The 27862-nt window shown below is 38.8% G+C and overlaps 2 protein-coding genes across 3 annotated transcripts; one reads left to right on the top strand and one right to left on the bottom strand.

Annotated features, from left to right (window-relative positions):
* Window positions 1-496: 496 nt before the first annotated feature.
* pkd1l2a (polycystic kidney disease 1 like 2a) lies at window positions 497-22910 on the bottom strand. 2 transcript variants are annotated; one of them, XM_055013687.1, is made up of 43 exons: window positions 22679-22910; window positions 22071-22191; window positions 20452-20723; window positions 19635-19793; window positions 19360-19548; window positions 18575-18685; window positions 18068-18215; window positions 17750-17979; window positions 16883-17293; window positions 16653-16780; window positions 16419-16566; window positions 15337-15538; window positions 14872-14983; window positions 14652-14793; window positions 14260-14487; window positions 13624-13766; window positions 13333-13512; window positions 13086-13223; window positions 12301-12447; window positions 12086-12210; window positions 11881-12001; window positions 11514-11642; window positions 11203-11428; window positions 10542-10732; window positions 10222-10452; window positions 9815-9916; window positions 9536-9714; window positions 8859-9005; window positions 8546-8745; window positions 7510-7736; window positions 7204-7420; window positions 6620-7086; window positions 5805-5901; window positions 5576-5716; window positions 5299-5484; window positions 4208-4538; window positions 3008-3141; window positions 2792-2919; window positions 2529-2689; window positions 1574-1784; window positions 1367-1468; window positions 1149-1280; window positions 497-973 (listed from the first exon to the last, which is right to left on the bottom strand). In XM_055013687.1, the coding sequence occupies exons 3-43, from the start codon at window positions 20552-20554 to the stop codon at window positions 803-805; spliced, it is 7275 nt and encodes a 2424-aa protein (XP_054869662.1). In that variant the 5' UTR covers window positions 20555-20723; window positions 22071-22191; window positions 22679-22910; the 3' UTR covers window positions 497-802. The 2 variants fall into 2 exon arrangements, with proteins under 2 accessions (XP_054869662.1, XP_023129023.3); XM_023273255.3 differs by lacking the exons at window positions 22071-22191; window positions 22679-22910 and having other exon boundaries at window positions 20452-20876.
* Window positions 22911-23011: 101 nt separating this feature from the next.
* Window positions 23012-24815, top strand: bola3 (bolA family member 3). Its single transcript, XM_023273290.3, has 4 exons — window positions 23012-23177; window positions 23286-23409; window positions 23959-24047; window positions 24281-24815. Exons 1-4 carry the CDS (start codon window positions 23109-23111, stop codon window positions 24344-24346), a joined length of 348 nt encoding a protein of 115 aa, XP_023129058.1. The 5' UTR covers window positions 23012-23108; the 3' UTR covers window positions 24347-24815.
* The last annotated feature ends 3047 nt before the right edge of the window (window positions 24816-27862 follow it).

The raw sequence follows: 27862 nt of genomic DNA, 5'->3' as shown, positions 1-27862 counted from the left end.
GTTGTGGCAATGTCCCGACAAACGGAGAAGTGTTTTAGGTGAGATTGCGTAACATTCTTCTATGTAGTTCCACCATATGCATATAGTAAAAGGATGCCTTGTTGAATATTATAACACTGACAGGTAGAAGCATCGTAGGTTTTTATCAGCCGTACTTGATCTTTGATGATCTTGTGTTTGTTCTCTCAGATTTTATTATCATTCCCTTAGAGGAACCTTGGCCTTAATATGTAATAACTGTAATAAAACATATGCTATAATCACTGTAACTGAGTAGTACTTGGCTACTTCTTCATTCTTACATAATCATAATGTATACCCAAGTTTACCACGTTAACGAATATGTTACCGTCTACTACTGGTTAAATTCATGCTGACAACTGGTGGAAATTACACATAACACACATGCATAAAGTGCTTTGTTTTACAGCTGAATCAAAACCATTTTTATGAGGTTAGCCAGACTGATACAAATACAACATCTCACTAGTAACCATTGATAATTATTTTATTGAAGATTTAGTCACAGGAACACATTTATTTAACTAAATTTCCTGCATCCTAAAAACGGTGCCTCGGTGCATAATATAAGGAATATCCTCAGTCTTTTTCTATCTGCCAGAGTTTCAGCTTATCCTACAATAGTGACAAATCTGCAGCAGTAGAGACAAAGGCTAATATTCAGTCACAAAGCAATAACATGGCAACAAACTGAAGCTAGCTATTGGAAGCAATGACCGCAGCAAAGAATTCTCTAGATCTTAATAATGTTTAAGCATCTATGTGACTGCAGTGTAACATTTCATCCCTCATGAATATTCCCAGAAGAGATAGTAGAGAGTCTGTTTATTGGAGCAGACGAAACAGTTGGCCTCTCTGTTAGGACGCCGCCTCCTTGTTTCTTACATTTGAGCCCAAATAGACTGCAGAGTTTCATTAACATCAGGTCCACAATCTCGTCCTCTTCCGATGGCTGTAAGAACAGTGAACATTTGATATAACTCAAAAATAATTATGTCATCCAAGGCTGAAGATTCTGAAGCGTGTTGGATAAATTTTCAGATAGCAGTGACAGCTGGCTGCAATAATAACTAGACACTGATATCTGTAAACATTCTGACATTCAAGATTTAGCTTGGATGAGTTACCTTGTGATGTATCTGCTCTTGACTGAATGCCACCAAAATGACAGAAATGAAGAGGTTCAGCACCACAAAGGTCATGAACACGATGCAGGAGCCAATGAGGAACGCACCGAGCACTGGATTATAATTCAGAACCTGAGAGAGCAGGAGGAACAAACACATTGAAGAAGGGTCGGCTGTCATAGCCTGCTTCAGTACAGTTATAATAGCCCCATACTGACCTCTTCGTAGTTAAAAATACCAAGCTGCAAGCTGACCATGGTCTGAGCAGCATCAAGCAGGGTACGATAGGAGTACAGCTTCCAGCCATACATCAGGTTAGACTGAAATATAGGAAGTTCACCTGTGTCAATAACCATGAGTTCTATGTCACAAAGTATAGATAAAAGAGGACAGCGTGTTGGTATGAAGTGTGGGAAACTCCTCACAGCAATGGAATAGGCCAGGAACATGATGGTCATGACCACCAGGAAGCCTGAAATATCAGTCCAGGCTCGCTGCAGCGTTGCTGTGATCATGTGCAGTTTGGGGTTGAGTCTCAGCAGGTGCCACAGTTTGACTGTAGCCAGCAGTACCAGGAAGGCAATCAGATACCCGAGCACTGCATCGGCCTTGGCTGTCTCATGGAAACTGGCGTATCTGGACACGGAGCATAAGAGGACAGACCCTGGTTTTAACATCCAACTGAAAAATATGTATCTGTACATTACAACATTTTCTGCTCACACAAACAGAAATTAAAATCGAAATGTAAAATGTCACATCACACTGATAATGATGTGATGCGCAGAAAATGGATATACCAACAGAAAACAGATTCTCAATATTAAAGTCTCTGTTTTCTTATTTTTCTGTAAGCCTATTAACAGAAATAAGGCAGATTTTGAATGGATTAGGGATATAATTATTGCTCTGGTCATATTTTCCCATTAAATGAGTTGAAATTTAATTAAAAATGGCATATGGACTGTGAACACATTTCCAAAAGTAACATTTCCAAGGTTGAAATGTGACTTGCATTGTTTCTCTTGTGTATTTATCAAATTAATTTGGCAATTTGTCATATACAGTTAAGTTTTGAAATGTAGAATTTTTGGTTTTGGTGATTTGGCGTGAGAAAGATGTCAGTTTGAATTTTCTGTCATTAAATCTATATCAACCCAAATCAGCCAGGTTTTATATTAATAAGTGATTTTATTTTCAGAACAAAATAAATAATAATATCTACTGCATACTGGTGAATCTGAGAGCATCTATTTAACCACAAGGCAATGATATGCAGAGAATGCACACAGTAACTGGGCGAAAATTGTTGTTCATACCAATCTAAAGACAATATCCTTGGCTATATGCCTGTTTGGGTTATGTTTTCTTATTGCTTACTGGTCTTTGTTGTTCTGGTAATAGTTCATGTCTCTCTTCCCCAACAAAGTCCTTTTGATGAAGACAGACAGGGCGCTCCAACTGAGAATGATGATAACCAACTCGAGCAGGTTCCACTTGCTCTTGAAGTAAGACCATTTTTGTTTCCTCATCAGCTTCCCCTGTCAAGACATGAGAGGAGCCCATGTTGTGTGTTCAAGGGAGCAACTTTATGACGGCTCATTACTTGTAACGATAGTAAAGTTAGGACAATGACTATGCACCTGAATGACCATGTAATAAATGATAAAGAGGAAGTAGATGGCCTCAGAAGCCATGACAAAGATGTGGAGGCCACCGGTCGACTGGTAAAGACGAACACTCTGAAGCTCGCTGCGGAACTGGAAAGCCCCTGGAAGAACAGTGTGACAGATGACATAGTTCTTCCTACAACAGTCAAGGTTTAGTTCTGACTCACCATCTGTACCCAGACTACTTACCTATAGCTGTGGTCTCCAGCATGAGTGTGACAATGCAGAAGAGGTTGACGTTAGCATTGTACACAGTGAACTCGACGAAGATTGCTTGGGTGTACACATCAATCCAGGTGTTGTCATAAAGGTACTGAAGGATTCTACAGGGACATGAAGAAATAATATGATTTATACATCTTATATGTGTGTCATATGTCATCTGTCCTTTCTTGCTGCAACGCTTAAACGTAGACCTGTAACATATTTAACAAGCTTTGAAATGTCCTATTGTTAACTTTTTGAGAATGTCTTTTTTATAGTTTAGATTTGTTTTATTCAAGGATTATCTTAAAACCGTTGTTGTATTGCTGTCTTGCACAGCATCATAATTACAATTAAGCCTCTTATTCTACGTTAAATCGCAAATCAAGGCGAGATGTTCTTTTCTACAGTCATGAAAACACGAATTGGAATCATCATCACTGATTTCAAAAGCTCCATAGCAATCCAATAACTAAAGCATATAATAAAGCATTTACAAATCTAAACAGATGATATGTAACACAGTGAATATTGTTTTAGATAAAATTTTTGATTCTTCATTTATGCTATCTTCAAGGCTGTCAACCAAATGTGATTATTATTGGTTTGATCTTTTGTTTGTTTTTGATAAATTGACTTCTCACAATATGTCAGAACATGAAGACAAATATCGTTTACTGAACACCAAGGCAACGGCTTTTAATTACTTACTGTGTCCGAAAACATCAACAATATAAACTGAACAATAAAAGGATTCTGCTCATAAGATTCATTTCATTTCACATTGCTAGAATTACTCACTTCATAACTATAGAGCCTATGGTTGCAACTAACAATAATTTCTTGATATGTTATTCTGTGAAGTAATATATCAAATAGTCAATTAGTCCAAAAAAATTAATAAAATAGCAAACTACGGCCATCAGTATTTCTTACAGTCAAGGGTATGTCGCCAAAGATCCAGTACAGACACCAAAATGACTTCCTTTTATCAAACACTTTTATTGCCACTGTGTTATTTTCGTTTGATTCACGATCTAAATTCATCCATCCATCAGCCGCTTTATCCCGTAGAACGTCGAAGCCAATGACAGGCCAGCTCACATCCACTTATAAATCCTTTCAGTACTAAACATATCCATACCATTTAACTAAGTTAATTTATGTGGGAATTTAAATCTTTACCTGCTGGAGTTTTGTAAGTCTGGCCCCAGATCCACCACAAACCCTCCTCCTCTGTAAAGCCTCACACTGCCCCAGATGGGGTAGGCCCTCAGTTTACTCTGAGACCTGTAGGTCCAGGGGCTGTTATGGTTCACTGAGGCATTATCACCCACAGAGCGACTCCATCCTAGACCGTAGGATCCCATGTCCTCCAACTCCCAGGAGTATGGAGCGTGGCAGTCCGGCACAGATCGCTGCATGGAGCGATCAACGTGGCAGGAGTTTTTCTGCACCCTCACCTGGCGGAGACGAGCGTTACCAACCAGCTTTGAGTTTCCGTCTGTGATAAACCCTGTGGCAGGTTTTTAGAGAGCAAGAACAGGCACCAAGAAGAAAGGGTCAGTCAAAAGCAGTCATTATTTTGCATCTGTCAAAGCCACATTTTGGAGATAAAACATTCCATCTGTCAAAGCCAGTCCAAATTACTTTCAGTTTTGATCATGACTCGCGTATTTTAAATAATGCTAGGCTTTTTTGCATCATGACAGCTTAATCTCAGGAAATGCTCAAAGGAAAATCATCATGCCATTTTATTCTTTACTACACAAACAGAAATAGTAGTACAAGTGTTAGTTAAATTCAAAGAATTGCAAAGTGAAATGATATTCATAATACAGGTATAATAAGCGCAAAACAAAGAGACTTGCTGGAGTGATATCAGTATGTTGTCATATGTAATTAATTTAAGGTGAAATTCTCAGAAATCCTTTATTATAGTAGCCTTTTAATATTTATTATGTCTGTGAAAGATCCAATTTGCAAATTGTTTTGAAACTGAATTTGTTGTTTTTTCTAATTAAGTGGAAAATAAATGGCATTTTCAAAAAACATGCGAATATTTTGAGCTTAAAAATACAAGAACCTGAGGCAACTGGAGCCAAAATAAGCCAATTTCAACTGCCTGTTTACTTACAAAATAAACTCTAAAATCTAAATCAGGAAAGCTAAATATTTCTAATGTAATATATTTTCCATTTTGTCATAAATCGACAAAAAATGCAAATGTTAAAGGAGATTCATGCACTGCCTCTGTGCTTCAGTTACTAACTCACCTGGATATTCTCCAAACAGGTTGCTCAGCAGAGTTGTATTTGCCCAGTTGAACACATCCTGAATACTCATGGTGTCTGAGATCCCTTTGCTGAAACTCTGGCGAATGTGTTGTGTCAGAAAATAGGCATTGGGGTCTCTTTGACCATAAGCCACCAGGAGCAACATCCACATAAATCCCATGTAGGCTGCATCACAGGCAGATAGATCATATATCAGCATCTACAACTGTTTTACGTTGCTTCTTATTCCTGTAGTGTTTCAAAGTATTTCTCCTACCAAGAATCTCCCTTACGAGGGCAAAGACCTTCTGCTCTTTAACCATGTTGCTCCGCATCCTCTCGATGTCAGTAGGAGGTGGTGGTTGATAGAAACTGCATGTGCTGTCTCTTCTGGCTCCCCGCATCGCATTAGGGTCATCTGAGGGAGGAATTTTGCATTAGAATGTTAGGTTTTTATTTCTTTCACACAAAACAATGCAAAAAATGGAGATGAGAAAATAATCTGCCTTGATTTCTGAGACGCTCATCAATCTGAGGCTCTCCATACTCTTCCTGGTCGACTTTCTTCAGAATGAGAGCAAAAAAAGTAGCAAAACCAAGAACCTGTGACATAAGATTTAAAGGTGTTAATACCAGAGAACTGCATAATGTTCACTGTATTATAAATTATAATTGAAGTACTGGGAAGTGCATCTGACCAGGAGCTAGAAAGCCTTGCAAATATTCATTAAGAAATGCATTGATTAATATATTTGATTGTATTACTAGAATTAATAAAAGACACGCTTACTAATATGAATGTCAATAGATGTAAATGTAATGACATGTAAATGTCAATAGAAAATATAAACATTAAAAATTCTACATCAAAAGTATGTTTGTTGGTAAATCAAATGAAATTGAAATGATGTATACAATTTGTCTTAAAAAATAGATGAAATAAGGCATAGACTCACAAAAGCTGAGTTTGAGTTTTACAATTGCACTTGAATTGTCTCTTTATTTTTTGCATTTCCCCAAGGGCATGAATAAAGTCTGTCTATCTATCTATCTATCTATCTATCTATCTATCTATCTATCTATCTTTATTAGTTAGTATGAAATATCATTTAATTTGCTTTTTGGGGCCTAAAATTTGCTAATATGTTGTGGGATGTAACAAAATCCAACTGCAAACAGAGAATCCCTAATTTAAGGCTGTCTCTTGTGTTTGAAGTATTAATATCACTGATATGTCTATATAATTATATTATATATCAGTGTATTTTCATTTGATTGTTTTAACAAACACACTTTCTATGCTGTGTGTTCTGTTTCTCACCTTGAGAGGTTGGGTAATGAAGAGACTCTCAAAGAAGGAGACCACCATGGAAATAAGCCAGCTTACAGAGCGGTCTTTCCCGTACGTCAGCCCATACATCATAGTGAAGTATCCTGACACACCGCTGGTTGCAATCACCAATATCCAGCCAACAAACACAAACCACCACGGCAGCCCTCCTTGACAGCACTTCTTGCTAGTGCTTTCATCGATGCTCTCCTCAGGACTGGGGCTGCGATTGTCTCCATCCAGGCTGGATGAGGGCAGGTGGTACTCCAGGAGACCCTTCATTCCCTGAACCTGCTGCATGGCTCGGCTGTAGCTGTTTGGATTTGGAAAACGAGTCGGCCCCAGCAGACTGAGCTCCTTCTCAACGTGACGCAGCTGCCTGTATAGGTAGCGGCTGTTGTTGCTCTTCTTCTGAACTTCACCTGACATCTTCTCAGGGCTCTCCAACATACTGTCCTCTGTCCAGGCAAACAGACAGAAAAAAGCTAAAATGATGTACATATTTTCAGATAAACACAGCAAAAATCTGACACAGATGTTAGGTAAAGGGTTGTGAAGGTTACTGTGCTGTTTACCTTGTAGATCCCCAGCACCTAAACTGAGGATCATAGAGCGATCCTTCTTGGAGGCGTCGGTGTAGAAATCCCCAGCTGCTCGGTTCTGCTGTCTGATGATGTCTTCCACCAGAGACAGCAGAGTGTTGATGTCAGCCTGCTGACCAGGATGAAGCTCCAGATGTGGCAGTGGACTCTTCATGGCCTTCGACAATGACTGAGCAATTCTCTTAATGTCCTAAAGTAGAAACCACATCAATGTCTTCAGACAAGGAGAACACACTAGTTATTACTTTCATGCTGTAATAAGGATACCTACGACTTCACCTTGATCACAGTGTCTGGTGTGATGTCCTTCTGTTCTTTCTGAGGAGTTGAAGTCTGTGAGGGAGAAACTCGAACGGTCTTCCCCTGTTTCGACGTATCTGTTTTGCTGGCTTTCTCTCGAGGACGAGTGTTTCTGAAGATGCTCACAATAAGGAGATTGATGGGAAACATGATGACTGAACTTTGGATTCCGATCATAACCTGTTGCCAGGTAAACTCGATGTGACCTGCAAAGGAAAGTCTGAATTTAAATCTGAGTTTCAATGCATGCAACTAAAGGACATCTCCTTTATACTTTATCTTTTTGTGAGACTTACATATTCTGGATACAATAATGCACATCCACAGATACATCAGGCTCGCAGCACAACTCACCCAATTAAACTTTACCTGCCACACGTTATGACGGGCAAAAATCTATTTAAAAATCTTGTAGAAATATTTTTCTAATGAAGTTACTTTATTGTCTATTAAAATATTTACATTTTTACATCCTAATGTCCTAATCTACTTTGTACACCATAAAAAGCAGTCTTAAATAAATTTTTTATAACAATTTACAGTTGTTTTACAGATATTCCGTTTTGTTGAATTACAAATAACTAGTGATATCAAAAAAATATATATATATAAAATTACATGTTTATCGGACAAAAACTTTGAAATATATATTTTAATTTTAATTATTGTCACTTTATAACGGTTTATGTACTAAAGACATTTAATTACAGACTTTCAGATAATAATTTCCAGATAATCTGCAATTTTCTATTATATGCCTGTCTTTTAAAGATGGTTAGTACTTTCTAAGTGACATTCGATAATTTTTTACACTTATTTTCATTATATCACAATAATTACACTTGTACATAGAAGCTTTAACTCTTTAATACCTGCTTTACACTGTATTGGAGGTACATGCTGAAACATTTCCATCTTTAATATACTGTTTTTAGATATATTTTTTTCAGTCATCCTTGCTGTTAAATTTTCAGTTTTTGAAAATCTTTGAATGATTTCGTATTTTGTCACCTACCCAGGTCCATGGTCTGCTCAGAGGGGTCTGTGGGGATTCCCCAAAACATGATGCTGGTCAACATGGTGCACAGCAGCAGGGAAAAACAGCAGGACACTCGCTGCACACGTGTGAAAGTGCTGCATGGAGGCCGACTGATGACAGAGAACCAGATATGGCCATCACGGAAATCCTTGGCTGTCTTCATGAAGAACAGATTGCTGAAAGTTTTAAAGTAGAGCAGTTAAAGTGAATTGGTGTCAAAAAAAAGTAATCAGCAATGATTGAGAGTCAGCTCAAACTCCTTTTAATGTGTATCCCTGGCAGGTCTCACCTGAATCTCTTCAAATCTGTGTCTGTTGCTACTGGAAAGACCTTGTCCAGAGTGCACTCTGCCACATCTACAGCCAGCCAGGAGTTACACAGAAAGTGCCATTTCTGACCAGTCTCCAGATCCTGCACCATCACTTTGTTGACATACCTGCATATGACATAACAATAATTACTCTGCCGAGGAAGGCAGCGGAGTTATGTGACGATTAGCGTTGGTTTGTCCATCTGTCTGTTCATTTGCAACATTACTCAAAAACGGACAAACGGATTTGGATGAAATTTTCAGGGAAGATCAGAAATGGCACGGGGATCAAGTGATTAAATTTTGGCAGTGATGCGGCTTATAGTCTGGATCCACGGATTTGTTAAGGATTTCTGTATCATTGCGAGATAGCGGCACGGCGTCACTGTAACTATGACAACGTCACTGTAACTATGACAACAAGTGAACACTATGGCAGCTGCCTGCAGACTATCACAGGATTGCAATCCTACTACAAATTAACCACTGTGGACCACAAATTGTTTAAAGATGTCATCCATCGGAAATTATACAACGACTGAGCAGCTTTGGCGGAGTACTGTCTCTCTGAGTGGTTTTTTTTTGTTATGTATTGTGCTCACAATGATGAGACAGACTTAGGCTTAAACTTTAGTCTTTTGCCCTCTAACTCATACCAAGCAGGATGTTCTCCGGAGTTATCATGCCACATTCTTATACTCTGTAGATCTCCAAGAGAAAAATGTGTCGTCAGCAGAAACATGTCCACTCCACCCCTCTCAAACACAGGCTTCTCAGAGTCTGTCAGGTGGTGGGGCTCACTTTCTCCCTCTGTACCCAGCAGAGTTATGGTCACCTAAAACAAAAATGGAGTCAGCATCATAAATTTTTCGCCCCAGAAACACCAGGTGGCATTTGTCTCTGAGTGTCTCTGGGTTTTAAAAGACATCACTGACCTGAGAAGAAGTGGATGCACCATGGCGGTGCCCTGTGCTAATATTCAGTATATAACGATACTCAGCCAAGGGGTCATTGTCCTCAAGAACTGTTATCTTGACCTGCAAGGGAATACAAAGACAGAAACCCTCAGGAAATGTTTATAAATTGGTAAATTCAGTGGCACAAAGTGAGTTTTGAAGATTTAATGATCAACTAAAAATTGAAACAAAGGTCACTAATTGAGTCGATACAGGGCAGCTTATATAGAGCAGTGAGTCCACTTAATGTGTTTTTAAAGTGGTTTTTGGTTGTGGAGCTACTACTTTGCGAATTTTATTTAGATGTATGAACAGGAAAGCCTGAATGACACTGTCAAAACAAAAACCAACTGCATAATGTGGGGAAAGTCTTTAGAGAGAATTACCTTGGCTGAATCTTGGATGTCTTTCCTACGCGCCCAAACAACCACAAACAGATAAGCAGCAAAAATGGCTCCCACAAAACACACCACCACAGGATTGTTGGTGAATGTAGCAAAAAGCTCAGCAGTGCGAGACACGTCCACCAAGTTTGGCATGACAAAGAACGAGCTGCCAAAGAAAGTTAGGTGGTTACAGAGGCACTGCGTGACCAAATGAGTGGTAAGTGGACCAACCTGTCGGAAAAAAGATAAAAAATTCACAGCTCGTGTTTTAAGAATACATGACTGCAATCACTCTGGATGTGTGTTACTTTCTCACCCACCCTGCAGCCATCTTCACTCCATGAAGAATCCGTTTCATTCCAGTATTTGCACTGGGCAGCAATGGAAACAACAGTGACAGTGGCGTTGATGGATTTGACGCCCGGCTCCACGATGGGCTTCAAAACAAGGTAGTGCACTCCAACATCTCCTGTTCTGTCTTTGGGACTCAGCACCCAGGTAAACTTCTCCTCTGTGTTAGAATGACAAACATGTTCATATTATCTATATATCTAATTCTCTCATCGTGATACTAGCATCAGATGTCCAATGTTGTGATTGTGGATCAATGCACTTGACAGTTTATGCCAACAACCACACACTGGTCCCAACGTACACGGGATCTTCAGTTATGTGGTAAGCTATTTGTCTGTCACCTATGAAAACCTGACTTTATATGTATTTATTGTTTCTTTGAGAACATTTTCTTGCATTCATGAAAAGCACATACATGCTAACGCAGACTGACAGACATCATTTCACCCAATTAAGATATTTAATTTAAAGGAAAATAAGTTAGAAACTGACAGTCAATTTCAGCTGATTGTGATGATGGTGATGTTAGTTATTGTGAGAAACTGAACATTACCTGAAGTGCCAGGAAATGTTTTGAAAAGATATTCTAAATGCTACAAAAGTAAATCTGCTTGTTTCAATATTGACCTTCTTTTGTGTTCTCCAGAGGAATCTGAGTCTTGGCTACATAATTCTCATCATTTGGATAATCTTTATATCCCAGGAATAGCATGAAGGAAATGTCTTCAGATGGCTCCATTTTCAGCACCAGCGTTACATCCGGCGAAGGGATGTCAATTATTAATGTGCTGAAATTGGCAAGGTCCAGGAGTGTGCTGTTCTCCTGCCCAACGTCAAGCCTTGGTAGGAGAATCTGAAAACCCAGACAAGGCATTATTCAGATTCCACAAATGTTGTCCAAAGTTAAGTAATACAAAGCCTCTCTTACACGATATTACCTCTATCTCTTCAGGTAAGTTCTCAACAGTAATGATGCTGCCATTGGCTCTGGTGAGAGACACAGACCCTACAGTTCCTGTGATGTTTCCTTCGCTCCAGGAATATGGATTCTTCTCAAAACTCATCATCTAAGAGGTACAAGCACACTGACATATTAGGAACAATAAAGCCTGTAAAATAGTGACTCAGATGATTTCAGAGGTGGTGAAATATTGCTTTCTATTGAACATTAATAATATTACATGCATGAACCCAAAAGAGAGGAAATGCAGTGCACTATAACACTAACAACCTTATATATAGTATTATAATAACCCTCAGGCTGCGTTGGCATCTTTAAATTCAAACATTTATTGTTTCACTTACTCTGACATCCACCGGCTCCTCTGGAGAGACAATATCAGCAGGCAGTGAAGGGAAAGAAAATCTGGAGGAGCTGTTCTTCTGCACATTTATAGCCTGCTTTTGCATGTTTTTTGGGGATATTCTGCAAAAGACAGAATCAGGATTATCTTATCAGTTTCAGAAACCCTACTTTGTTCTTGAGTGCATCTTCTAGTTCATCTCTTACCTGTTTACATACACACTGATCTGACCAGAGTCAATGATGGCAGGCTCTCCATTCAGCTTTCTGTTATTCAGTAAAGCACTCTGAACATTGTTCATCCCAGTCAGAAGAAAATCTGAGACTTTTTTCTGGGGGGAACACATTACATACTGTTTAATAAATACACTAGAGAACTGAGAAATGGAATTTAGCAATATTATTTACAGTTTTGTCCTCACATTTGATGAAATATTCAAAATATTACTGGCTGCTTCCACTATTGGTGCAGCTGCTTGCACAACTTCTTTGTCTTTCTTGTTGTGCTGATTAACACTGATAGTGTTGAGAGAGGAGCTGAGGTCTACCAACAACGAACCTGCTTCTTCCTGGAGAGGAAACACAGCAAGTGAAACAACAGTTAATCTGTGTTCAACTTTCAAAAGCATAGATGAACATGTATTATAGTAAGTGTGGCAAATTTAAGTATATTTTATGAATTAATGTTTCAAATTGAAACAGGTAGTTGATGATATGTTGGCCTGCTGGGCATGCTGCTGCAGACTGTGCTTATTACAAAGTCAAATTCAACATTTAATTAACTGACATCCTGAACAATATACGGATTTTTAAAAGTCCATTCTCAAACAAATTAAGTATGCAATGCGTACTTTTTCTTGACTTATTGTTTTGTGGCTTCTATTCAGTCTGAAGCCACTTAAAATGGTGTTAAAAAATCAAACAATTGCTTTGGGAGTCATTTAAACCTACTGGTGTTATATTCAGCTAAATAATAAAGGTACAAATCTGCACTACCCTAAAATTAATAGCAGACTATAGGAGACATTAAACTCTGATTATTTTAATTACTGCAAGTTAGTAAAAACTGGGTATGGCTTATTTAAAGAGGCTGGCTGTACTGAATTTTCTCACATATTTGCTGAAAATAATTTGACTTTTGTTGATTTTCTCAAATATAACTTAGAATTGGTAATATTTTTGATAGTGTTGAACTGAGCTAATGTACTTGAGCAGCAGCACTGAGCTCATCTGATCGCTGTGTGAGTCCGGCCACAGCTCTGGCTGTCACTTGTACTTCCTGAGTTGTGTTGCTGGGGGAGTCCAGCAGCACTGCAGTCATTTTGGTTAGCATTTGCTCTCTGAGCTGGAAAAAAAGAAGAAGTGCTGATCAACGTCACGGTGCTTTCCACCCTCACAACGATCACTGCAATATGTTAATCTGTACAGTTGGAGCATTAGCTGCATTCTGTTACCTTTGATCTCGCATCCTTCTGATTTTGGTCAGATTCTGTATTCAGCATATCAGATACTGAAGTAAATATCTGTCCGATTGCTTCACCAGAGAGCAAACCTTGCTGCTCTAACTGAGTCACACTATCCTCCACTGCAGACTGGAGAGTTTGGACGGAGGCACTGGAGCTACTTTTCCGGACCTTGAGGAAGACAGACAATGAAACTGAATATTTAATTAATTAATAAGGAGAACTGATTTCTCTAATCCTCCTTTATTCTCTAAGATACACAACAACTGGCAGATGACAAACCTGAGTGACGACAGTTGTGGTTTCTTCCTGATATTCATTTTTCACCGTCACAACAACAGACAAACTGTAATTATTCTTTTTATCTCCAAGAGGCAGGAAGACGGATTTCACTTCATTTGTGTTAGTGCACCTCAGATGTTTGCCTTAAAGACAAAAGATGTAGTTTAGCGAAGTCATACTTCTCTATTTATATACATGCACTCTTTCCAAGCATTTATATCAGTCATAGGTAGTCATACTTTTTACAAAATCACAACATATTGTTACTTAGTTTTTTTGAGGATGCCAAGGGCTGGCTTTCTGTGCAACAACTTTTAAAAAGCTAAAAATAAATAAACAAAAATGCCACCATCCAAAAAAAGAAATGTTTCTTATTTTCGGAAATTTGTGCGACATTTAAGCTACAGGCCTAAAAATTTCAAACAACTTTTGTCTGAGCTGCTAAAGCAACCCGTTGCCATATGAACCTCAAACCCTTTGCTTCCAACACCAGAAAACCTTGAGCTACATTCTTCTCACCAACCGACTGTGGTCCTGCTGTTTTATCCTTCTTATTCTAGTTATACTTTCTATATTTATAAGCTCTCATTGTGATTGATATGTGCGTTATTTGTTGACACTGAAACACATCGTCACCTGTCTTGGTCTTGAAGCAGTAATTACAGCCTGTAGAGCAGAAAGAGTTTTCTTTGCAGCTAATGTCAAAAGCATCAAGCACAGTTCCCGACAGTGGAGAGATGCTACACGAGGGGATTGTGGGGTCTATGGGCGCATCAGTTGTTGTTGTTGAGTTTGCAGGTGGTTCAGTTGGCTCAGGTCCAGGTATTGGAAGAGTGTATTTGGCAAAACCAGGGACCTCCTTGCCTGTATCAACAAAAACATAAATTTTTAAAAATCAGCATATCTGTTTTTTTTTTTTTTTTAAGCACAAACCAAAAAACTGAAAGATATAACATGTAGATTTTCAAATTCTTGACCCAACCTTTATTTATTCTGAATAAAAGCTAGATCACGGGATGAAAACGTACCATAAGCAATCACAGTGATGTTGTGCAATGTGTCCCTTGAAACTTTTAAATGTTGGCTGTGTACTGTATATTCAGTGCCTCCATTTTGCTTCTCAATTGGTTGCTTCCTTCCTGCTTCGGAGTAACATTTGCTGAGGTTACCCTGGAGAAAGATTATTGGTTAATGCACGTTTAACACATGAATCTCTTAAAATTTACTTAAGTGCTGTTTCAGACTTACTGTCAAAGGTTTGGGGTCTTCAATATACCAAATTACATCTGGGCAAGTTGTCACACAACTCAGTTTTAACTTTAAATCTTCCTTTATGTTTATTGAAGCACAATTATCGCAACTGCAAGAATAAAAGTAAACATGAAAATCAGTAATTATTTAACTATAACATATTTCAATAAAAAGCATTAGTTAAGGAAGAGTTCTTAGCTGTTTGTGGTTCCTAATTCCATTGTTTGGTCTCTAAAATATATATATTTTAGAGTTGTTAAATTACCCTGTTCATCTGTACTCTTTTTCAAAACCATGTGGGAAAACTAAAATGCTCCGCAAGTTATGTTGCATGTCAACTCCTATTTAACGTAACAAAAAATATGTAAAGCAAAATCAAGGTTCAGTAACCCTTTTCGGGAATTAATTGGTAACGTTATTTAAATGATATATGAGTATTTATTCAAAATGTAATCCTTTTACCCGATAGTGACGTGTGTTAATTCTGTTGAAGGCGCAACAGTGATGCACTTTGAAGCTGAACCAACATTGAGCCATTTCCTAAACCAGGTTCTTTTCCTCACAGATAATGCATATTTGAACATTTCAAATGGGTTTGGAAGACAGTCTTGTTCAATAACATGAGTTTCCTCATTTGTTTTGTTTGTACACTTGCAGTCTCCAACTGTAAGGACAGAAGCAGAAACAGAATGTAAACACAACACCACAGCAACGTATATAATATTACGGTGCTACTATTAAATGGGGACAAAAAGCATGAATCATTAATTATACAACAAAGTGCACCACCTCCCATTACAACAATTATAATCTTATACCATAAAGTGCACTCGACACGTTTGACACGTGTGTGCCAGTTTCTCCATGATCCCAGTCACATGTTTTCACATATAAACATGATATCCTAGTTTCAAAAACCTGCATAAGGCCTGATTTTGGTAGAGGAAACCCGAGTATGCTAGTTGGAGTACATCAATAAAAACAGGGATACTGTGACATGTAAACATCCTATCCAGTAGTCTGATCATTCTCTGAGATATAGGTGCAGCCTAAATTATGTAGCAGTTAGAAAAATTGAATGACAAAGATGATAGAGTTGATCTCTGTGCTGAATTTAAAGGGAAACCTTGACACCAGTAAAGCATGAATGAAAGTGAATGATCACTGGCAAGGATGAACTGCATTAGTTCTCAGACCTTCAGCTATGGCTTCAATGATGAAGAAACATAAATAACTCAAAAAAAAACACACCCACACACACAAAAACAACTGACAAAGAATATTTTTGGTACTAAACACCTGACAGAGAAACCTGGGTGATGACTGATCTTTACAGGAATCTCACACCATATAACGAATGTTATCAAAACCAGAAAATCCTAAACAGAATCTAAATATCACATGCTTCTCTGTTTTATGGATTTTCTGAATGAAATACTCTGGGATCTTGAAAATGTATTAATCTCTGCAAGGCCAAAATATTGATTTTACCTCTTATAAATCACTAAAACTTGGGAGTAGTGAGGGACTGTTGTTGTACTTACTACATTTCCATTCAAATGCAAGTCCTTTGGTGGGTAATGATTCAGTTTCGTTTACTGTCAGTGTGACACTCTGACTGTAGTCAACCAAAGTGTCAGGAGTAGAGATTATTTTCAAGTTACCGGAGTCGTTGTCACTCATGCTACCCATCTGTAGATGAAAACAAAGACATTTCTCTGTAACAGCAACAAACAGACAGCAGTATGTATTTAGAGTAATACTTATATTCTACATACTGTATTTCCATCACTGCCTGTTGAAAAGTCAGAATAATTCTGACAAGCTTCAAGTATGTTGCTTAAGTGCACATCCACGTCAGAGGCCGAAAAGGCATTCATTGCGCGTACATTCACTTTCAAGGTTCCTTTATCAAAAGAGTTCATATTAAAGAGAAGAAGAGGACATGTGTTATACATTATAGATACCTGCTTTGTTTCAATAACAGCATGGCCTAAGCTTTAAGTACCTTCATGTGGGTTGGAGAATGTATAAGCCTGTAAGCTATCATTGTGCAAGTCTCTGGTCTCAGACAGTGTGTCCTTGGCTCCAGTGAGAGTGAAGAGCAGCTCTGCAGGGGCTCCTCGCTCCAACGAGACACCGATGATGAGATCAGCGGAGTCTGGACAAACGTCATTCTCTGCTATCACAGAGGCCTGCAGGCTTTCAATAGGCTCCAGCAGACACAGCTCCAGATCAGAGGACACTGTGTGGGTTGTGACTCTGTTAGACGCAGATAGAGTCAAACTGTGGCAGCCATGTCCAAGCTTCTCCACCACACTTGAATTCAGTGTAATGTTGTGGGGTGTGTTTCCTTTCTTCACTGATGAGTTTGCAATCAAATGGGCTTCATGATGAATTGTGTAGGAAACATTTGTACCTATTGAGATAGAAAAGGGAAATTAAATCATTTTGCATTTTTTGAGAAATGTTTTGAGGGGCTGCACAGTGGCGTAGTGGTTAGCACTTTCGCCTTGCAGCGAGAAGGTCCCTGGTTCGCGTCCCGGCTTTCCCGGGATCTTTCTGCATGGAGTTTGCATGTTCTCCCTGTGCATGCGTGGGTTCTCTCCGGGTACTCCGGCTTCCTCCCACAGTCCAAAAATATGCTGAGGTTAATTGATTACTCTAAATTGCCCGTAGGTGTGAATGTGAGAGTGATTGTTTGTCTATATATGTAGCCCTGCGACAGACTGGCGACCTGTCTAGGGTGTCCCCTGCCTTCGCCCGAGTCAGCTGGGATAGGCTCCAGCCCCGCCCGTGACCCTAATGAGGATTAAGCGGTGTATAGATAATGGATGGATGTTTTGAATCTCTTACAAGTGTCAGACTGACTCACCTGCCTTCACCATAAGCTGGATCTGAACAGGAGTGCCATAAAGCGCCTTGCACTTAGTGCCCTCTGTTGATATATTCCTGCTATAACACTTGATCACAAGAAACTCTCCAACCGGCTCCTGAATGGTTATTGCTTTCTGAGCTGTCACATGCCAGTCGCTGGTGTTGCACTCCACTCCAACCATAAAAACACCAGGACGGGTGAACTTGTGTATAATTGTGCTCTCCATCCTGTGACAAACACAGAGTAGAAGTTTGTTATATAAAAACTGTTTGAGATGCATCAACAGTATCTGGTTACATGCAAAGTGTTGCTCACTCTTCTGGGTTGTAAGGATCAATAGTGTGGCCATCTCCTGCGCTCAGAGTGCACGTTAAATTGCCCTGAAATGGATGAAGGAGCCACTTCACAGTGATGGTCACATTATCAAAGACAGCTGCCAGCTTACTTAACAGCAGTTGGAGTCCTGAAAGGGAATCACATCACTAAGATCATCATCTTCAGGTCACATGGACAAAAAAACACGTTTTTCACTTTGTTATTATGGTTTATTGCATGTAGACTGATGGGTGTGATACAGCCAGTGAAAGGTGGTGAATATGTTCTGAATTCTGTTGGCAAACTAGATCAAGGATAAGAAGCGGAACACAAGACATACACGAAATGATCTAAGGTTGACGACATCAATCACAACTTTGATCTATTCACACCCCACATAGATAAGCTACACAAGGCAATAAAGCAATAAATGGTAGCTGATGTGGCTGAGGTCATGTTGCTCTTGAGAAATGTATATAAATAAAAAGTAAAAACTGTGCATCTGACCATGTTTGCAGCGGTACTCTACAGAAAGGTAACTTCCCAGCACAGGACACGGTTCACCAAAAGAGCTCAGATCCACTGGAGCCCGGCAAGCCTGCAGTCCATGGCAATGAGCTGGAATGGCAACACAAATTGAGTACACAATAATAATGTCTTTTAGTAGGTTTAAACAGCATGCCACTGTCTAATGTTCATCCTATTAAATTCAAATAATTTCACTAATGTTTCTGTAACCCTGATATGAGAATGTTTAATGGCTCTTTAAAGAGATGCATTAACAAGGAGAAACAGCAACTATTTGCTTAGTAATTGCACAAACTCTTCCAGCGTAACTAATCCCAGACTGATATGAATGCAAATGTATATTTACCCCTGCCCATGTATTCAGCTTACAGGAGGGGATTTCTCTAATGTCTTTTCTGACAGTGTAGTCCTTTTGTCTGCAGTCACAGGGCAGTCATGGTTTTTGTGTTTGACACAAAGCATGAAACAAAAACATTGTTCGTGGTGGTTTTAATATGTTCCATCTTGTCTCTTGGGTAAAGTGGCTTTGACAAGGCCAAATATGCTCCCATACCATTTACTATAAGTACAAATATGTATTTAAACTAAATGTTTCTTCAATCAAAGTATCGAGTTACAAGCTAAGTAAACAATTTGTGAAGTGAATGAGCAGTAACCACATTTATTGTACATATATTTTAATTAAAGTTGCTATTGAGGTTCTATATAACAATAAAAAAGGCTGGTTCTCTACATTTTAAAAATGTTCATAAGATTCATAATACCTGTTACTGAATCTACCACATCTATCCAGCTGCACTCCTCCTGGGAGGATGTGGGCGAGGCTGTCAGTTTGGATCGGCAGTAGTGAATTGTTTTTCGACCATAGAAGCTGTCGTCAATCTCTATAACTTGACCAGAACCGCACTGCAGTGTAGCACTTTGTCTATCGCACGCGATAGATCTCCCAGAATCTGAGAAAAAAAATCAATAGTTATACAAGCAGAGGAAACACAGCACAAGTTTAATGCTATACAATGATTCATTTAGGAGTGCACACCAAACTGGCAAATGAAGTTAAGTTCCTGGCTACAGTTTCCTGTGGCTTCCCACTGGAAGCCTGAATGTCTCAGGATGTGTCCACACGCTGCTTGTTCATCCGGCGGGTTCATCCAGTTATTATAGCTGACATCTGAGCCATCCAACCATGCAAGGGAACCTGGTGAAGGACAACAAAATGACACCAATTCATTGGATTAAAATTTGTTTTGAATTTTTCTCATCAAGCAAAGTGCAGCAGAAGATGCTCATTCCAAGTCTTCTACTTCTGGTAGGTTAATTCTTTGCTTTAAATTTGGGCATCATGCAGTACAGCAACAGATTAAGCGGGTAGACAAGGTGAATGAGCAATAAAGACTAGTTCTCTGTGGAGGCAAGTAAAGACATGGCTGCAAATGAGGCCTCTTGACAGCTGCCTATTGAAAATTCAATAGATTGAGCGTTATCTCTCATGACACATGCTGCTGGATCCAGTTGTGCCAGTGTCCCTGTAAATGTCAGTAAACAAATACATCACACACATGCAAGCTGCCTAATGAGATAGCAGCTGAGGTGATAATGTCTTCATTTCTGAAGATGTTATTTTTAAAATAGTCACGGTTCACAGAAATCTCAGATTTGCTATTCATATGTACAGAAAAGCATTTAACACATTATCACGACAAGGGTACATTTCAGGGAAAGTAATGAATATTCTGAATAATATTAAGTATTTATGACAGTTATTATTCTAGCTGGTCTATATCATAACACTCAACTGCATGCTAAAAAGTTTATAAAGTCATTTGAAGTCACACAGTATGCACAAGTTCTCTTACCCTCAGTGGGAGCAGAGTCGAGTGTGAGGTTTGGAGCTGCAGGTGCCAACCCCAGCCACCAGTCCGTCTCCGGCTGCAGGTGCTGCTGGAGGAACTGCTGCATTTCATCATTGAGGATGAAGGCCAGGTGTCCTCCACCTTGCTCACACCATCCCTCGGCACTAAGAAAGGATCGCTGCAGGCCGACAAACTCATAGCAAGAGCCGTCAAAACCCTCCTGGTTTTCTGGGCAGGATAGAGCATCTGCATCCTCCTCAGCGTAACAACTCCAGCTGAGGAAGAAAACAATCAAAGTGAGCGTGGTTAAAGTGTTTCTGTTCATACCTGAACTTGTGCACTGCTCAGACTCTCTGGTAGCATCTTGCATTTAAAGGGTGCTGACGTCAGTGACGCTGATAGTGACAGCTTCCTAGATGGCTACCCAGCTTTGTGTCTGCCCATAATTCTGGTGCACAAACAAAGCTCAGGCGTGTAGTGAAAAGAGCGAACAGCCGACTGTAAACAGCCCCTGATCGCTCCTCTGTCTCCACTACTGTTGGGCTCAACAATCTGCAGAGTGAGATAAGGCTTTTCATTCAGATTTGTTCCTACCATGAAAATGTCAATACGAGCTTTAAAAAGAAGCCTTTAGCTGTTCCACGGGCATGATCTTGTTCAGACTTATTAAAAATTCTAAGTTAAAAGACTGCTGTCAAATTTTTAAATATTTTAACTTTATTTAATTTTAAATTTGTAAATAAAAATGACATTATAATGATGAATAACCCTGGATGTTGAGCAACAGAGCATTTCGATGGTAGACATTTTGACTTGTTACTATAACACTGACAGAAACTCAGTAATGACAGTGTGTCAGTGAGCACAGTACGACACTAAAGTAGCAGAATGGAATTCAGCTATCATTCATTTTATTAACACCTGCTGTGACATGTCAAAATGTTCTTGCGACAAAATGTCCTTGTGACAAATCCCTGCTGTGCAAGTTCATTGTGCTTGTTCACTGGAATGACTCCCTGGCACATTAACCCCTTAAGCTCTGCGTTAAATTTAAGTGTTATCAATTAGAAGAACTTCAGCAACATATACAGCCTGGTTACAGTAAAAGTGGCCTTCAGAGTTTTACCTAAAACAGAAAAGAACCATAATAACAGTTCAACCTGTGTTTTTCCTGCTTATATGACTTTTTAAAAGTGAAAAAGGGCTTTGTAGAATAATATATGTCAAACAATTTGTTCGCTTTGCATAACAATTTTTATACTTATTGTGTTTACATCATGTATAGTAAACGTGCAGTCACAATCAGATTCCACATTTTATTTTCATTTACATTATTAATCAATTAATACTGTATGATTTCCTTCAGCGACTAGTACAGATCACATGGAGTATAAAAATGTATTTTTTTTAAACATGGTGACTCTTGTTATTGGTCTTGTTATTGGTCAGAATTATAGACTGACACTATATGAAACATGATAACATCGTAATTCATGGATAAAGCACATGGTGTGTGCATTGTACTATGATCATATTTTACCTCCAGAAATAAAGCTCTAATCATGTTTTTTTTTTTTTATCTTTCTTAGTGATAATCCATAGATACATAGGCCCATACTTACCATTTGTTTCTTATATGCAGTCTATGTCAGTACAGATGGAAGTCAGGAAATATGTTGCCCCATCATCTCAGATTTTCTTCAGAGTTTACTTATGTGTTATTTTGGGACCTAGTACTAAGTTCTGTAAAAAAAAAAAAAAAGAAAAAAAGAAAAAAAAATTTGGTAGAGTATCCATATTTTCTACTGAAAACATTTTTGCCAACTCTTGAGCTGTCCAACATCAGTAAAACATAATGTGTGGTGAGCATGGCATGCCAATGTTGCAATTTTTTGCTATTTTCACATTCCAAAATGGTGATGTAAACCCATTCTTCCATATCACTGATATGCATAGAGGTCTATAAATTGGCATTATACATGGGAAGCTACAAGCTGCTTCCATGTTTAAATGAAAATCATGGAAACAACTGTTCCCAAAAATATACCTGAAATGAACACTAATCAAAAAATAATAAAAATGTAGCACACATCACAATAAACCTAGTGTAATTTAAACACACCATAGCAAGTGCGATAACAACAAGATAGGTGGAACAGAATAGCAGTGTTGTGCTAAAGTCAACAAAAGAAAACAATGCAAAAGAGTCATCACCGGTCAGTGAACATACCTTTGTTTTAAAGCTCGCTCTTCTTTTCCCAGTTATTAAAATTGAATCAATTTCAAAATGAATCATTTGGAATTACTACTGGAATCTTAACTACGGCTTCCCACCTAAGACGGGAGAGAGAAAATACTGTAATTCTTAAATACTGTAATTCTAAATGTAAATTCTGTCAGAATTTACACGGACAGATGCACGTTTTGTTAATCTATGCATATGTTTATACATTACCTGTATGTTTTGTTATTAAAATTATATTTTATGATTTTGTTGTTGTAATAGTTTATTATTCTGTTTTTGAAAAACGACCCTTCTAATACCCGGATGTGTGACGTCATATTCCAGGGACGAAGCGGTCTGAGGACATGACTTGTTGAGCGACCGGTGTTGGTTTTATAAACGTCCAGTGATTAAACTGACGCAGTATTTTTCCACAATGTTTTCTTGTAATCGGAGCTTGACCAGCACTATGATCTCTGCTCTCCGGGTTATTCGCAGTAACCGAGTAAATACATTTTTAACAGTCGTTGCGCTGCAGTTCACAGGGTCGATGTGTAGCTTAATGCTAACAGCAGTTCGGTAAACTTGACTTTAACTTATCGCTCCTCCTCAGGTTATTGTTTCTGGCCAGCTGCAGAGATGTTTGTCCACCCAAACGGACGGAGAGGTCCGCATCGCGAAGATACTGAAGGAAAAGTTCCCGTCAGCCTCATCGCTCAAAGTTGTGGATATATCAGGTAAACACAGGTGCATTGTGGACCGGTTGAATTTAAATGATCGCGGTTATTTGTGATGACATCAAGTACCACAATTATAAATATATCCTAGGATTCAAACAGCACACTTAGGGCTTTACTTTGAGTGAATCCGATGAAAGCGTATTTCATATAAGCTTTTCCTTGATTTTATTCTTCATCAAACTATTTTGGTAGTTGATTAATCTGAGTATTTCTTTTATTCTTTTTGAGTCACAATTGTATGATTTCAGCTGCACAAAGTGGAATGTTTTCTGCTTCTTTCTTACTATTTGACAATAAACTGAATGTCTTTGGGTTGTGGATGAAATGACAATTTCTTTATGGCTTTGGGAAACAATGATTCACATTTTTCACCATTTTCTGCCATTTTATAGCAAAAAACAACTTCTCACTTACTCGAGAAAAGAATTAAAAAGTTGACTGAACATAAAACTAATTGGTAGTTGTAGCTCTAGTTGAAACCAGATGGTCACAACATACACTTGGGGAAGTGACAGTGTTGTCTATGTGATCCCATACTGTGTTTAGGTGGCTGTGGGGCCATGTACGAGATCCATATAGAGTCCAGTGAGTTCAAAGGAAAAAGGACTGTTCAGCAACACCAGTTAGTCAATCAGGTAAATCCTCAGCCCAGTATTTTATTTGTGGTGGTAGAAAAATGACGACTAATCCGAGACTGCATGTTACGCTGTGGTAGTCTAATTACAGAACCAATTTTGCATTTTTTGTCTTTGTGCAATTTATTAATTGCTTGTGGGATTTTTAAGATTATTTCCTTGAACACTTGGAGAGGTTTACATTTATTCTACCTAAATTTAATTAATTGGTTGTTGTGTTTCATGCTCCACAGGCACTCAAGGATGAGATTCAAGGAATGCATGGACTGCGAATATTCACTGAAGTCCCAAAACAGTAGAGAAAATCCTTCCACTGTCGTCACATGACCTTTTCCTATGTTCAAAGTATCTGTTATGAATGTACAGTTGTAAAGAGGACATTGTGTCATGAATGGATTTCATGAGCATTTTTTTATGTGCCAATGGCAGAAATGCAGAGGGACATTATCTGTGGCAGTTACACAGTGACAGTGTAAAATGTGTGATGCCGGTAAGATTACACTAAGTTATGCTTTTTTAATTAGTGAGATATCTTAAACTCTGAGGTAATATAGAAAATGAGTAAAGGCTATGATACGCACACAGTGACTTGATAAAATGTCAAGTCGTGTAGGTTTCTTCCTAATTTGGAGGTCTTCTCAGGGTTGGTAGCGATGCTGGTGTGATAATAAGCTGTCCAAAAAATAATGAATACAGTCAGGAGGGATAGTGGAGAACTACAGACCTTTTTAGAAAATGTGAATAAAATTGTCCGTCTATGGAGCAATAGTTTGTTGTGTCACTAACAGTGTCTACAATTTATTTGTTACTGTCCTATGAAAGGTGATTGATTTTGAATTGATCGCTAACACTGGATGGTACATGGATCTTGTGTTCATATTACATTGATAATGTAAGTTGGAAATAAGTGTTGAGCTTTAGTTGAGCAATCACATCAAAAAATCATTTTCTAAGTTTTACAAAAATTGTCCTCATTTTTATGGCCATTTAACTCTGAACTAAACAACTTTCAATGCATTTTAATACTAAAGGTATAAACCTAAAATATAATTTGCAGTTGTCAAAGGGATGTTGGAAACGGACACTTGCTAAAAGTTAATTTCCTGCCTCCTCTTCCAACATTGGTACAAGAGATGAACAATTTCAAAGTTGCCGAGCAAATAGAAAGCCTCAATATATTTTGAGCATTAAATCTTTAATATATAAGCTTATATCAGAAACTGCAATATTCAAATCCCAACCCTATGTTTAAAATGACACCACATTGACAAGCTTTTTTTTTTTTTTTTTTTTTTTTTACTTCTTAGGAATAATGTTCACATTCTACACAAACTAAATAGGATATTTGTTCAAATGTATCCATAAATAATATTAATGCTATGTAGTACATACATCAGGTTTTCCTGAACATACACTATATTGCCAAAAGTATTCGCTCACCTGCCTCGACTCGCATATGAACGCAAGTGACATCCCATTCCTAATCCATAGGGTTCAATATGACGTCGGTCCACCCTTTGCAGCTATAACAGCTTCAACTCTTCTGGAAGGCTGTCCACAAAGTTTAGGAGTGTGTTTATGGGAATTTTTGACCATTCTCCCAGAAGCGCATTTGTGAGGTCACACACTGACGTTGGACCAGAAGGCCTGGCTCTCAGTCTCCGCTCTAATTTATCCCAAAGGTGTTCTATCGGGTTGAAGTCAGGACTCTGTGCAGGCCAGTCAAGTTCATCCACACCAGACTCTGTCATCCATGTCTTTATGGACCTTGCTTTGTGCACTGGTGCACAGTCATGTTGGAAGAGGAAGGGGCCAGCTCCAAACTGTTCCCACAAAGTTGGGAGCATGGAATTGTCCAAAATGTCTTGGTATGCTGAAGCATTCAGAGTTCCTTTCACTGGAACTAAGGGGCCAAGCCCAGCTCCTGAAAAACAACCCCACACCATAATCCCCCCTCCACCAAACTTTACACTTGGCACAGTGCAGTCCGACAAGTATGGTTCTCCTGGCAACCGCCAAACCCAGACTCGTCCATCAGATTGCCAGATGGAGAAGTGCGATTGGTCACTCCAGAGAAGGGGTCTCCACTGCTCCAGAGTCCAGTGGCAGCATGCTTTACACAACTGCATCCGACGCTTTGGATTGCACTTGGTGATGTATGGCTTGGATGCAGCTGCTCGGCCATGGGAACCCATTCCATGAAGCTCTCTACACACTGTTCTTGAGCTAATCTGAAGACCACATGAAGTTTGAAGGTCTGTAGCGATTGACTCTGCAGAAAGTTGGTGACCTCTTCGCACTGTGCGCCTCAGCATCCGCTGACCCCGCTCTGTCAGTTTATGTGGTCTACCACTTCGTGGCTGAGTTGCTGTCGTTCCCACACACTTCCACTTTCTTATAATACAGCTGACAGTTGACTGTAGAATATTTAAAAGAGAGGAAATGTCACAACTGGATTTGTTGCACAGGTGGCATCCTATCACAGTTCCATGCTGGAATTCACTGAGCTCCTGAGAGCGACCCATTCTTTCACAAATGTTTGTAAAAGCAGTCTGCATGCATAGGTGCTTGATTTTATACACCTGTGGCCATGGAAGTGATTGGAACACCTGATTCTGATTATTTGGATGGGTGAGCGAATACTTTTGGCAATATAGTGTACATAGATCTTAGTTGACGATTAGTTGATTGTGGTGCCACAAAACTAGATTTGCGTTATGCTTTAAAGTTTAAAGCTTCACTAATCAATATTTCGTACTAATGAATCAAAATAATGTGAAAGGATGTGACCGAAAATCATCACCCAAATTTGCAATTCTATACGCATTTTAAGCCTTTTTTTAGCTGCTTGTTTTGGTTTGTTATGAAGCTAGCAATGTTAGCTTAGCATGTTCTAAACTCAGTACAATGTAACGGACACAAAAGTCAACAAAAAAAGTAAACGGCTATACGTGAGGTATGAAAAGTTGTACTTACTGTCATTTTCTTCTTATTAAAGTGCTTCAGCTTCGAGGTAAAGTTCAGTAAGTAAACCGTTTACTCTCACTTAAGTCAGCAACGTTAATGAAGTAACAAAAATGCAAAGGCTAATGTTATGTTGCTGCTAGCTTGATTTCTTCTGCCCCCTTTGCAAAAAAAAAAAAAAAAAACAACGATGAAGTGGTGGTGTCTAAATGTGTAATTTGAAAGCTTTTGGCAAGTTTTAGTGCCGTCTGGTAAGAAAAATGGAGACTTTCTATGTAATTATGACTTGGCTTCTATTTCAATACAAGCTAACGTACAACGATGCACGGAGTAGGGCCTTTCAGAACTGCCTGGAAATGTCCAGATTTAAAAGGTTTATTCAGTTACCAAAGTAATTCAGCAAGATTTATCCGTACATCTTCAAGTAGAAGGGGAAATGGGGTGTTAATAGCAAATTCGGCGTACCGAAATGTCCAAAATGTAAGAAAACATAAGCTATAAAGCAGGATAATGTTGGAACCCCCAGTGCAACTTGGTATTTCTTGTTTAAGGTTACTTCCGCTTGCAAAAGCGAAGACTTATAATGTGCAATTTCCAAAACACATATTACTAAATACACCACCTTAATCTTTCTTGTCTACTTCCCTGTTTCTGTTTTGCGTCTTAGTTGAGCTTTATCTCTTGATTTGATTTTCTCCATTCACTGGAAGTTTAAGCAACTACCTGGTTGTTCCGTAAATTTGCCAGCACCTGAAGGCATCACACCCGATGTAAGGTTGCAGCAGGAAGCAAGACTGCAGAATTTAATAGGTGCATTAATGCAGGTATGCATGAGTTTCATTGATACTTTA

Source organism: Amphiprion ocellaris, chromosome 1 (genome assembly GCF_022539595.1).
Source record: "Amphiprion ocellaris isolate individual 3 ecotype Okinawa chromosome 1, ASM2253959v1, whole genome shotgun sequence".
NCBI classification, from domain to species: domain Eukaryota; kingdom Metazoa; phylum Chordata; class Actinopteri; family Pomacentridae; genus Amphiprion; species Amphiprion ocellaris.
Note: the sequence above shows the minus strand (reverse complement) of the source record. Positions and strands in the feature narration are given on the sequence as shown.